At 50.0% G+C, this 13,300-nt stretch overlaps 1 protein-coding gene across 5 annotated transcripts in view; it reads left to right on the top strand.

Annotated features, from left to right (window-relative positions):
• Positions 1–13,300, top strand: part of PLXNA2 (plexin A2) — a 238,425-nt gene that overhangs the window by 101,729 nt on the left and 123,396 nt on the right. For 3 of the 5 annotated variants that reach the window (XM_070384704.1, XM_070384705.1, XM_070384707.1), the window contains one exon: positions 4,086–4,220. The exons of 1 other annotated variant lie outside the window; for it this stretch is intronic. In XM_070384704.1, the coding sequence (XP_070240805.1) occupies positions 4,086–4,220 (135 nt within the window). Of the gene's footprint in view, positions 1–4,085; positions 4,221–4,822; positions 5,745–13,300 lie in introns of those variants that run through there. One more of the 5 variants, XM_070384708.1, reaches the window with a different exon arrangement.

Raw genomic sequence — 13,300 nt, 5'->3', positions numbered from 1 at the left:
AGGAGGCAGAAATCAAGCCCAGACAAGAGCAAGAACACAGTCAGAGCAGAAACCCCGTAACCTGGTGTTGCACTCGGCGTGCTGCCCGCAGGGAGAGAGAGGAATCAGGGGAGGGAACGGCCTCTGCTGCCCAGCTGGCCTGTCCCGCCTTCAGCCTTCTGGTCCCGCCCGCACCTCATCCCTGGGACCCAAGCCCCCTGTCCCCCTTCTACATCTCTGTCTTCTCATGGGGATCTCGGAGGGCTGCACAGCTCAAGCCGGACAGTATGGACTTCTCGGGCAGGACTGCTCCCCTCTCCGGGTATTTAGAGGGAGTGACATAGGCTAGCTCAGTTCAGGTTCAGTATCAAGAACATTTTCTGTTCTGGTTTAGTTTCAGCTCTGATGTTTTCAGAGTTCTGTAGGTTTGATTCTGACCTCAACTGGTTTATTGAAAGGTTCAGATTGTAGACAGGAAAAAAAAGTTTAGGCTTCGTATTCAGAAAAAAAGTTAAGGACTGGGATTAGTCCTAACTGGGACATACCAGAGTATGTGATGGTAAGTTATCTTTGGTAAGATTCCACTCCAGCATGGCCATGGGTACCATCTAGTCCCAGGGCCCAGAGAGGGAGGGCCAGACGAGGTGTTCCTCCTTCTGAGTGTGTGTGCCCAGCCTCTTGGGGAGGAGGCTGATTTATCTGGCAGAGGGTTAACCAGCCTGCCCAGGTGGGGATATCCTGAGCTGGCCAGCCCTGAAGTAGGATGATGGTTCTGCAGCTCTTGGGGCTGAGCCAGTGCCTGGAGGGGAATTAAAACATCCTTGGAGAGGAGCAGCTGTCATAGGGAGGGTGGGAAGCGACCCTGGGACATTTCCTTTTCAGAGGAGAAAGCGGAGCTTGAACTCTCCTATTTTATGGATATGGAATAGTGAAGTTAAGCTAATCAGAAGTCATGACTATCACATCTCCCCCTACATCCTGCAGTAGCCTGAGAAAGCCTGAGAACTTTTTTTTTTTTAACAGTCTTTTTAAAAAATATTAATGTATTTATTTGACTCCATTTGGTCTTAGTTGTGGCATGCAGGGTCTTCATTGTATCACGGGGATCTTTCGTTGAGACTCAAAGACTTTCTCCAGTTTGGGGCTTGTGGTCTCCGGAGCAAAGGCTTAGTTGCTCCGTGGTAGTTCCCTGACCAGGAATTGAACCCCTGTCCCCTGTGTTGCAAGGCAGATTCTTAACCACGGGGCCACCAGGGAAGTCCCGCCTGAGAACTTCTGTGATTAAAAGCTACTATGTTTCTAGAAGAATCTCTTGGAAATTTTGGATTTCTCCATCTAAGAGAGAATGCTGCTCTGAAAGCTAAGGGGAGCTATTTTCATTGTGGGGCATTTTCCCAGACTGAGACCCTTGTTCTTCCCTCTGCTTGAATCCATCATGAGATTCGCTCCAGGGTGGAGGACAGTAGCCTCGGCCCCACCGCATCATTGCCGACCCTGAGTCTTCCTCCACCCAACAAGAATGAACTAAATGGCCCCCTCACCCCTCCCTGGAAGGAGGGGCTTTAATGACAGTTGTCAAGGCAGCAGCTTGGAACAGTAGGAAGCCACTAGTTAGGAAGGAAAAGGTCGAAAGAGGAGTTTAGGGGAAAAGAAGAATCCACCCTACAGGGGAGTTTCTGGGGTAAGAGTGGCTGAGAGCGAGTTTCTTTGGTTCCACTGAGGTCACCCCCTCATCTTCAAGGCCAGAGCTCCCACCAAAGTCACCCACGAAGCGGACAAGGAGAGCACAGCACCTCGACTCTCGCCCTGCTCCAGTGGCTGCACCCCTGGGATCCAGGCACAGGGCCTCATGCAGGAATCTGCTGGTCCCGCCACTAGGAACTCCAGAACCACTGTGCCCCGCCCCACAGTGGGATTGCGGTCTGCTTCTTACCCACGCTAGTCCAGCCAAGTCAACAATCGCAGACCATACCCCGGCTCAGGCCCCTCAAGTACGCGAACTCTTAGGAGGCTAGAAAAATGTGAAAAGGAGCACTAATCCAACTTTCCCAAGTCTGCAGTAAATAAATGCTCCTGACCTTCCCTACTGGGCCAGTAAAAGCTGAAAATGCATCCATTCCTCCATACAAGCATGTTTACTGTGGCATCGGGCTCCACGCTTAGCGCTTGTGATGAATAAGTCATAGTCCTTGCTCTCAGTGGGGTGGGAGAAATGGGCAGAGGGAGGGAGATGGTTAGAAGTCCAAGAGAGAAATCAAAGTGAATAGGAGGGAGGGACTTCATCTTAAAATCATCCAGAGAAAACTGTCTTTTGACCTCAACTTTGATTTAGCACGAAAGAGCCCATGGTACTTTATCAGCTGGGTCATAGTTCATGTCCTTTCAATAAGCATTTCTCAAGCAGTCCCTTTTATCCGTCACCAGCTCTGTTCCCAGTTTCATTCTAGTCCTCAGAGGCTGGTCCTCAGAGAAACAGAAAGCATTCCTGCCTTCAAAATGTTGCTGGACTTACGCACATGTGAGGCAATCAGAGAACAATTTAAGTAGGTAGTCAATACGCATTAGCTAATATATATACAATGAACAAGTCAATTGATTATAATCTCAGGACAAAAAGCCCTCAGGGTGAGGAGCAATCAGTGTGGTAGAGATATTGGAGAAGGCTTTATGGGGGAAGTGGGCTTGAAGGAGAGGGTTTAGATAGACAGAGAACGAAGAAAAGGCCTGGGTTGGCAAACTTGGTCAACAGTCAGCTTCTGTGTTGGAAACAGGAAGCCTGGCAGGACGAGTGCGTTCAAACCATGGGCTCCCCGTCATCTTGTTTCTGTATGAACTGATGGTCTTCAGGGGCCTCTCTCCACTGGCTTTCCAAATTCTATGTAGAACTTGAGTGTTAGTTGCTGAGTCATGTCCAACTCTTTGTGACCCCATGGACTGTAGCCCTCCAGGCTCCTCCATCCTTGGGATTTTCCAGGCAAGAATACTGGAGTGGGTGGCCATTTTCTTCCCCAGGGGATCTTCCCAACCCAGGGATCGAGCCCCAGTCTTCGGCGTTGTCCTGCCTGAGCTACCAGGACACTTCATGTATTGCTTAGACTACGGGAATGTTTCTCCAACCCCCAGCCCGGTAGTCTCCACATCAGCTGGGAATTTATTAGAAATGAAATTTCTCAGGCTCATTTCCGCTGAATCAGAAACTGGGGTAGTCCCAGGGGTGAATTTCTCCGCTCCCTCCAGGCGGTTCTCCGGGCATGCTGGTTTGATAACCGTGTGTGCATTGGTGCTTTTAAACCCCGGCTGCTCATTAGCGTCCCCCGGGGAGCTTTGAAACCCAAAGAAGATGCCAGGTCCCCAGGCGCAGAGTTCCTGATGAATGGATACAGCCATGTGTTTTAAAAACTCCCCAAATTATTCTCATGTACATTGAGCCTGAGAAGCACCAAACTCGATGATCTGTAGGTTCCTCCTGATTTCTTATCCCGGGATGGACTGTGAGACTGACTCCCAGATTTCTGTCCTCAGGGATTCCTGGCTCCCCAAAATCACCTGGTGGATTTGCACACATCTTTCAGGGGATATTGTTGTGGTGGGGTGGCAGGAGCAGAAAGCTCTTTCTGAGATAAATTAAATCCTCAGTTTTTTGATGGTTTCTGTGCTGGCCCCACCATCCTCCCTTACCTGCTCAAGGCAGAACCATTGTGTGTAGATGTTGATTCTCTTACCCCAACGCAAGCAAGTGTGCACAAGCACACACTCACACCCTCATCACACGGTGTTGAGAACATGTGCATACACACACAAGAATAACCATGTAAGGATATTCAGATCACACCTAAAGATATACATGCACACATAAATAAACCCACCGTTAGAAGGTTCAGACCAGCACACTCAGACTGCTTGAGAAAGGATTCCTCTTGGTGGAAACTGGGCTGTTTGAACTAAGAAGCACCTCTGTCTTCCCTGTAACCCAGTCTGCTTCAGGTAGCCCTTGGGGACCGGACAAGAGGATTATCTTCTATAAACTACCTGCTCTAGGCTCAGGCAGGGAATTCACAAGGGGCTGCCGAGGACAGATGCTGAGGATGCCCTTGTTTCTTTCGCAGATTCGAGCCGATGGTCCCCCCCACGGTGGGGTCCAATATGAGATGGTCTCCGTGCTCAAAGACGGGAGCCCCATCCTCCGGGACATGGCCTTCTCCATCGACCAGCGCTACCTGTACATCATGTCTGAGAGGCAGGTATGTGCTGGCAACCACCCCTGCTCTCCAGAGCCCAGGAGGCGCAGATAACCCGTGACCTTTGTGCAGAAGCTTTTCTGCAGAACAAGAGAGACCCCTGGGCCTGCTGCTCAGAGGCCTGGGGAAGCTTATGCAGGGAGTCAGGGAGAAGCCACTGGGGCCAGGCGCTTCCCGGAGCTTCTCTGCAGGCCACAGACCCTGTCTGAGCACATGATGAACAGCCCCGCAAGAACGGGCCAGACTGCACGGAGCAGCTTGGTGTGATTAGAAGGGAGATTTACTGCCCCGGGCCCACAGAGTCTGCTGCTCAAGGGAGCCAAAGAGGTGTAAATAATCCAGGCCTCTAGGCTGGACTCAGTCCTGGGAGAGATAGACCCAAGATAGGGCCCCAGAAGGAGATAAAAAAAAAAATTCTTGGCCTGAGTCTTAGAGGGATGCAGGGTAGAAGTTGGCCAGCTCTGAGGAGCTGCAGCTCTGCCTGCAGAGATGGGGAGCCCTGAGAAATGGACCTCTCTCCTTTGCTGGGTAACCACCGAGTGGGTTCCCCATCCGCCTGGGTGAAACGTTATTCCCTCGGGGTTTTATTCGACCTGAATATGTAGGAGCAGAGTGAAGGCAAATGCAAGGAGAGCCATAGTGAAGGACAAGAGAAGGGGAAGACGGGGATTCACCAAAGCAATGGAGATGCAGCAAGCAAAGCTTAGACCTTAGGAAAAGCTGGCTCCTTTTCCACTCATTGCCAGTGGGTCAACAGTTGGTCAGCAGTGGCGGCGGTCTTGGCATTGACCTGCACATGGTAAGATCAAGGCCGTAAGAAGCAGAAAGGACCATGACTCTGTCTTGGTGCAGAGGACACTGACTTGGGCTAGATAAGGATGCTGTGCTGGACGACCAGCGAGCTCTCTCAAGCTGCCTCCCTGCTCGGGCGTCATTCTCAGAACACTGCAAAGATCCCAGGCGTCTGTCTTCAGGTTCACCCGCCCGGCGTTCTCTCTCTCTCCTTGTTTGTGTTTGTGAATTCTGAATCGGGGACAAGGGAGGAGGGAGGGAGGCAGTGGTAAACGGATACCTGATGGCATAAGCGCAGTAGGGCTGCAACTCTAACTTGAAAATTCCTTCTCAGAAGAGATGACACAAATCAGAGGCTAATCGTCGGCAAATTATACCACATCCTCTTGAAGCCGCTTTTTTTTTTACCTGCCTTTATGTAGCCCCCATGATCAAGGCATAAACAGGGCCAGATGGGAACTTGTAACCCTAAAAAAGAAAAGAAAAAAAAAAAAGGCTGGTCATGTATTTATTGGGAACAACGTTCTGAAAAAACATCAAAATAAATGGAACTTGGTCACTCTCCTTAAGTTGCTTGGAATCTAACAAAGGAATCTTTAGCATCAGATTGGAGGCTATAAGTGCTCTGCCTTTCCTTCCTGTTTTTCTTTGTTTATAAAACCAACAGTTATTTCTTTAAAATGGTAGATGGGCACCATACAAATTCAAATAATACACACAGAAAAAGAAATAACAAGTTCCCAAACCAAACACCCCGAAATGTAACACCATGTCATCATTTGATGAACACCATTCTGGATGCTTCTGCAGAATTATCTACAGATTTAGAAGGATAGGTGAATAGATGGTCCTGTAGGCAGGTTCATAAAAGGATGGTCAGAGGGATTAAGTAGACCTGTGGTCCCCCACCTTTTTTGACACCAGGAACCCATTTCATGGAAGACAGTTTTTCCGTAGACGGCAGTGGGGGGTGGCAGGGTTGGTTTCGGGATGATTCAAGGACATTGCATTTATCATGCACTTTATTGCTATTGTGGTTACACCAGCTCCACCTCAGATCATCAGACATTAGACCCCAGAGGTTGGGGACCCCTGAAATAGAGCCACATTGACATGATATTAATATTTCAGAAGATGTTAAGTATGGCTGAGGAGCAAGCTAACTCTGGATAAAAATTCTTTCTTGGGTTCTCGGAGCCCCATGAAGTGGAAAAGCAGAAAGAGCCAACAGAAGTGACCAGTGAGACTTCGGTGGGACCGAGACGATGCTGAGACACGTCCCTGGGCTAAATGCTCGGTCGCTTCAGTCCCGTCTGACGCTTTGCAGCCCTATGGACAATGTAGCCTGCCAGGCTCCTCTGTCCAGAGATTCATATCTTTCACTCAAATGAGATGCTTTTTGAAATTGGATTCAAAACGTGACCAAAGGAAAGGGCTGGAGGCTGATAAGTGGCTTCAGGGAATATAATGACCTCTCCAAACAATATCTGATGTTGCCTCTGAGAGCATCAGCTCTGACTAAACTGAGCGTCTGCAGCTCATTTCTGAATAACCCTCCTTCAGTCTCGTCTTCTGGGTCTGCTGCCCAGCTCCTGTCAGTTTGCACCAAAGCAGAGCTGCTCAGCAGTAACTGTCACACTAAGCAGATATAGGAGGAGTTTGGGTTTAATGCCCTGTGGCTATCTTGAATCAGGTGAGCTGTGAGTCGGGGAGGTCTCTATGCCAGGGTGGCGACCGTGGTGGTGATTAGGAGGAAGCTGAGTGGCAGTCGGCGCTGCCAGCAGGCCTCAGGCCAGGCCAGGAGACCTGTGTTCTCGTCCCAGCCCCCCTTTAACCAGCTGGGTGACCTAGACCCTGGACTTCCCAGGGACTCAGTGTCCTCAGCTTGAAAGATGGAGAGAATAAATATGACTGTAGAGTCTCTTTCGGCTATTAAAGAGTTTGTCTAAGGTCTGGGGATCAGGACTCTTTTCCATCTCCAGAAGACAGCCTCAGAAGCACAGGAAACAATCTTGAGGTTAGACCAAAAGAACTTTCTGAAGGAGGCTTTTTATGAGGCTGTGTGTGCTCGTATGAACTTCGTCCCCCAAGGATGAACACTGCAGTGAGGATAGAATGGTGGCTATGGGCTTCCCTGGTGGCTCAGTTGATAAAGAATCGGCCTGCAATGCAGGAGACCCGGGTTTGATCCCTGGGTTGGGAAGATTCCCTGAAGAAGGAAATGGCAACCCACTCCAGTATTCTTGTTTGGGAAATCCCATGGCCGGAGGAGCCTGGAGGGCTACAGTCCATGGGGTTGCAAAAGTCAGACAAGACTGAAGTGACTAAACCACCACCATGGGTAAGCAGATTCCTGTTTTGAGGCAATGATCTAAGGCTTTGGAGTTCCCTGAAAGACCTAAGACTTTATAAGACATGATGGGAATGGGGGTTTCCATCACCCCACTTTACAATAAACCTCTGGGCAGCCTCTTCTCGTCTCTCCCTTCCCCGGGTCCCTAGCTTTTGTCTCCGTTTCCCTTCCCTTCCCCCAAATCATGGTGCCTATTGTATCCTTGATGCCGCAAGAGAGTAGATCCAGGTGCCTGACCTCCAGTCCTGCCTAGAGAGTCTCCCCTCCCCACAGAGTCAGAACAATCCAATATAGGCTCATGTGTTCAGGCAAGCTTCCTCTCTCTCTCTCTCTCTCTCTCTCTCTTAGTTAATTAAATGTAATTAAGAAACAGGACTAGTAAGAAGTGGTGGGCCATTAGTGCCACTGCTTAACGACCTTTGACAAGTTGGTGTTAATGTTCTGTTAATAGATCCAAGGCCGGCCGGTCCCAGGGGACCGTTTGGGACCCGATTCCCCCAATCCTACTAATTGCCCAGGTGCTCCACTGATACGCTGCCCGGCCCTTCCTTAGAAAGTCTGCCCCGGCTTCCTCGACAGCGAATCAACCAGCAGATGTTGTGGGAGGGGATACAAGTTGCTACCACATCCTCGGTGTCTAATGGGAGTCAGACTGCGGGTTCAGGGAAAATCAGGCAGTGAGCCAAGTGAAAACCTAAGTCACGAGATGAAAAGAAACTTGATAGCCCCAGTTTCCACCCAGCTTGTCAGGCTGGCCACTCTCCGAAAGGGAAGCTCCCCCTGTACGCGGGGTGGATGGGAAAGAAGTATGGGGATGGAAGCAATTATTCTATTTTATACTTTAATTAGTTTGAATGAGCAGAGGGAATAGAGGCATAAAATGATCCAGCGAAGGGTGAAATGGAAAAAGGGAGTCACAGTGGAGAATGGCTCCGCGAAGGCTGGAAAAGGCCTTGGGAACAGCAGAGAGGCTGGCGATGGGTGTGGGCGTGCATGCACGCACGTGTGTGTGTGTGTGTGTGTGTGTGTGTGTTTAGGGTGGGTGAGGGCATGGGATGCTGCTATTTCAAGACCTGGAGAGACCAGATAGCATAGTGGTTAATAGCAGGAGCATGGCCGTCAGACCACCTTGCACGTCATCTGTTGCCACTAACTAGACATATGGCTTTAAGAAAGCGATTTCACTTTTCGACACCTCACTTTCCCCATCTGTATAATGGGCCTAATAGTGGTGACTGTTGTGAGGCTTGAGAGACCTCAGTGCTCAGTCACACAGCCAGTGCTTTCAATAAGTGGCAATGATTATCATCATTATCACAAGACCCCGATGCTGGGAAAGACTGAAGGCAGGAGGAGAAGGGGATGACAGAGGACGAGATGGTTGGATGGCATCACCAACTCAGGGGACATGAGTTTGAGCAAGTTCCAGGAGCTGGTGATGAACAGGAAGGCCTGGCATGCTGCGGTCCATGGGGTTGCAAACAGTCGGACACGACTGAGCAGCTGAACAACAGCACTGTTATTAGTGGTGTTATTCGAATTTCTGAGACCCCAGGGAGGGCCAGAAGCATCTCCACTGTAAATTACGGCTAAGACAGATCCCAGTCTCGGGCAAACACCTCCAACCTGGCATTCTTGCTGCTCGATCCCAAGGGACGCCTCAGAAACCTCTGCCCTGGTCGAACGACAGCATCCGGCTGAGTTGCTCACAATCTGGTATTTATTTTTAAAATCCAGGAATGTGCCCAGCAGACTAAACAGTCCTGCTCCCCTTGATACAGACAGAGGCAGCTCTGGGCTCACGTGTGAGGCCCAGGAGGCCAGTATTCCAGGCATCTGTGGAGAGAAGGGAGGGGGACCCTGAGCCCCAGTCATCTCCCAAGACTCAGGCTCCTGTGTGGCCACGTGTGAGGACAGTGGGCTAGAAAGGCGCTGTCCCGGGGGTGTACCATGTCTGACCTCTGCAACGAAGTGAACTGTATCTCCAGCTCACTGCCATAGATGGAGCCACCATGCTCACAAACTAAGTCAGGCGTTCGGGCAGGTGCCCCAAAGGCTGCTTGTCTCTTCTCTGCAGCATCCAGACTGGCGCCTCAGCTGGGAAGACGTGAATGGGCTGGGGTCACTGGATGACTAGGGCTAGCATGGTCTGGAGCCACGTCCCCCCACTCGTATGGCAGCTGGAACCAGCTGGGCTGTCAGCTGCAGTGGCTTCCACGAGGCCTCCCCCTGCGCCTTGGGCTTCCTCACAGCATGGCGGCCTCAAGGTGCTCAGACTTCCTGAGCATGGCCGCTCAGGGCTCCAAGAGTGAATATTCCCCCAGGTAACGTGTGTCAGGCGAGTGTATTCTCCTTGGTTCTGTCTCGTCTCAACAAAAATTTGAAGCACCGGACGTTAGAGTCCTCGGCATGTCATAGCTCTCGGACAGACCGTTATAGCTCTCAGGTCTCGAACAGACCGTGTTATAGCTCTTAGACAAATCCATGTTACAGCTCCGTGTTACAGCTCAATTTTATTTAGAAAAGAGCAGGAAAATACATCCTCGAGGCGTGAGGGCGTGCCAACCCAAAGACGTGAAGAGAAGAGAAGGGGGAGCATGCCAGCGCATGGGAGAGAGAGAGAGACCCCCGCCCTTTGGCTCCTCTTTTTATATGATTTCTACGGCCTCTGGGCCTGCCCTGCGTAAATTGGGCGAGCCAGGAGGGCTGTTTGTTCTACCTGAGGTCCTCACTCCGGTCTTCGGACCTTCCTTTATTCCATTTTTGCGGGCTTTTCCCTTCCTTGTCTTTTAGCCACCGCCATTCTGGACTCCTGTTTGCTATTCTAACTACCTAACAGGTGGGACTGTTACTGCCTTCTTTATGACTTAACCTTAGAAGTCTTACAGTTCCTTCTTCCGCCTGCCTCCTCACCTCTCTACCGCCCGTCTCCCCGTGACTCTGGCGCGTGTAGCCCATGACCCCACTTTGAGACCCAAGGCACGGGGAAGATAAACACATGGTTTCCTGTCTCAGGAACCCACAGAGCATCTACACGGGTGAGGACTCACAGCTCACCCATCCTGACCCCAGTATGAGGCCAGCTTCCATTTCAGCCTATGCTAAACCCAACACCTAAGATCAGAGTCCTCAGAACTGGTTTGGTTTCCCTAAACTCACAGAAAAGTGCCAGTAGCTTTAAAGCTTGCTGTTGATGGACTGAAGGTTGTGTTGAGCCCTAAAGGAGACCTACATCAAAGGTGGCTCTTGAAACTGCTTCTGGGAAGCCTTTGAAGGAACCCATCAGGAATAGGATCATGCTACCTGGAAACTGCCCAGGTGATGGCATGTGATTTTCAAGGGCTGTCCTGGTCTGTCTCCCTGTGCAGAGCTGCGGCAGCCCACTCAGAAGACCCTTCTCCTGGGCGACCCACCTTCACATGCAGGGTGGGGCATGGGACTTCACCGTGGATGAACGGATAGTGACTTTCTCACCACCTCCACCTTAGGTCGTTTCAGAGAGTTGGGGCAAGGAGAACTCTGGCCTGGAGTTACTAGAAATCAAAATTCTTTGTAAAGATTATGAAGCCGCCCCTCTCTGATTGTCTCAAGCATAGGAAAGACCCATGCCCCTCAGCTCCTTGCACCGGTTTAAGACCCCGTGCATGGTGGGGGAGAGGGCTTGGAGGGCAGACCCAATGCCTCTAGCATGCCACCCCAGCCAGCTTCACCTGAGAATCAATGTTGGTTTCCTTGGTTTGGAGGAGGGCATGTCAACTATAAACCGGGACTGAGGGCCAAAAATAAGAAGCATTTTCAAAGGGCCTTATTGTGATGTGAGGGTACTACGTCTGTCAGCTGTGGCCAACGCCACTGAACGACCAAGCCCCTAGGCCTCTAACGACTTGGAGAAGGAGCAGAAAAGAATGTGCGGAGCCGTCCTTCCAGATGGCCCCTGCTCATTTATTTTGACATCTCAGACTATTATTTTGATTGTGCACATTTGTTTAGTCCTGGCGATAAGGCTTCCCAGGGCGCAGGCAGAGCGTGCCAAGGTGTATTTTTACAAGGCGGTTGGAGTCCCAGTAACAGGAGACCTCCCTTCTGCCCGGACTGAGAGGCCTGGGCTGCAGCCGGGGAAGGAGGGAATCTGAGGAGGCAGGGGCTGGAGCAGAGCCTGGGGGACTTTGGGGGAGAATTACAGAGTTTGCGGATTAGGAAAGTGAGGATAAGCAAATTTCTGCCGTACTTGTGTTTTCAAATGTGTCACTTTCAATCCAGGCCTTTGATGCACACATGTTTCTAGTTAAGGACCTCACCGTGGCCCAGAAGCCAAGCACACATCTCAGCGTCTTTCCCAAAGGAGGGGCAAAGCCTGCCTCCCGGAGGATGGGGCGCAGGGACCAGTGACCACCCCAGGCTCGGGTTTGATTTTTTTCCCCTCTTTCTCTCCCCCTATTTCAAATGTCAGGGAGCAAAGAGGCTGACATGGAGCTGATTCCCTGGCTATTAATATTCTCATTGGAGCATTTTTAATAAATATTTTCACATGAAGGAAGCGAATCACAAACCCACCCTATTAATCAGGCGCTTGGCTTGTATTTAAGAAAGAAAACTCCAGCCTCTTATTTTAAAATCCTTTGGTTTGGAAAGAAATGATTGAACACAATGCCCAGGCTGGGAGAACCGGTGCCAAAAAAGCTCATTTCTCTAAATGCGCAGAGAGGCTGGAGACTCTTCCTCTAATCCTTGGCAGGGGACGTGATGTCTCTCACCAGGTAGGACTGCCAGATGCTGACTTTCTGATGACCCAGAATGACGTTCCTAGGATGGAGAGGTGGGAAATCACCATACCTCAATCCCAGAAGGAACTCCTCCCCATATACTAAAGATGAGGAAAATGATGCCAGAGAGGGGAATCACTTCCTAGATCATTCCCCGAGTTACCAGAAAAGCCAGAATTAATCCTAATTCACCTGGTCCAACCCGGCATTCTTTTCCCAACTTGGCAACAGCTTCACTCAGCACAGACCAGACCGAACATCGGTTGTGTTAAAAAAAAAAAAAAAAAGACTTTCAATTAAAAAACATTAAAGCTACCCAAGCCCAAGGGAGTCCCTGAAGATGTTCCCAAGGGTCAAATTAAAATAAGGAAAGATTTGCATCTCATTTGCATACACAGACTCATTCATTCAACAGACCATTAAGTGTCTACCATGTATAATGCATAGAGCTGTCCGCTGGCAAGTTATTTGCATATGCAGATATAGACAGGGCAATCTTTCTAAGTCATATTCCAGCAAAAGGTCTTATAAATAGGTACCTTCTTGATTTCTTTCTGTTCTTTACAATGCAACAACAGCACCGTTCAGTATGCTTTCGTATAGGGATAAATAAAATATAATCCCTGACCTCAGGGATGCTACATTCTGGTGGGGAAGAATGATGTATAGATAAATTGCGATATAAAGTGAGCAGTACTGTCGCAGAGATATACAGCATGCCCAGTGACTGAAGTAACTCATACCGACCATGGGGAGCCCTGTCCTCGTCCCTCCATGCTTGGGCTCAGAGGACAGACCCTCTCCCTGACCTAGCAGTCCAGAGCTGGGGGAGCTTCAGGGACTGTCTGGTGAAGGGCAGTCCTTCCTTTTATAGGTGAGAACAGGGGACCTTTGAGACCTTGAGACCAAAGTATCCACCGAGCCAGAGTGCAAAAAAGTAGATAGTGACTGACGATGGGCAGTTTCCTGGCCACCGTGAAGCGCATGGGCTCTAGAGACTGCCAGCCTGCCCACCTTCCTGGCTCCCTGCTGTGTGACCTTAGGCCAATTGTTTCACCTCTCTGCTTCACTTGCCTCTACTAAAAATGGGGATAATTATGACACTGCTTGAGGATTAAATGAAGTGAATGAATACATTAAAAATATTAAATGAAGTGAATTCATACATTAAAAAG

Source organism: Bos mutus, chromosome 16 (genome assembly GCF_027580195.1).
Source record: "Bos mutus isolate GX-2022 chromosome 16, NWIPB_WYAK_1.1, whole genome shotgun sequence".
Taxonomy (NCBI): Eukaryota; Metazoa; Chordata; class Mammalia; order Artiodactyla; family Bovidae; genus Bos; species Bos mutus.
The sequence above is the reverse complement of the archived record's forward strand: the minus strand, read 5'-3'. Positions and strand labels throughout refer to the sequence as shown.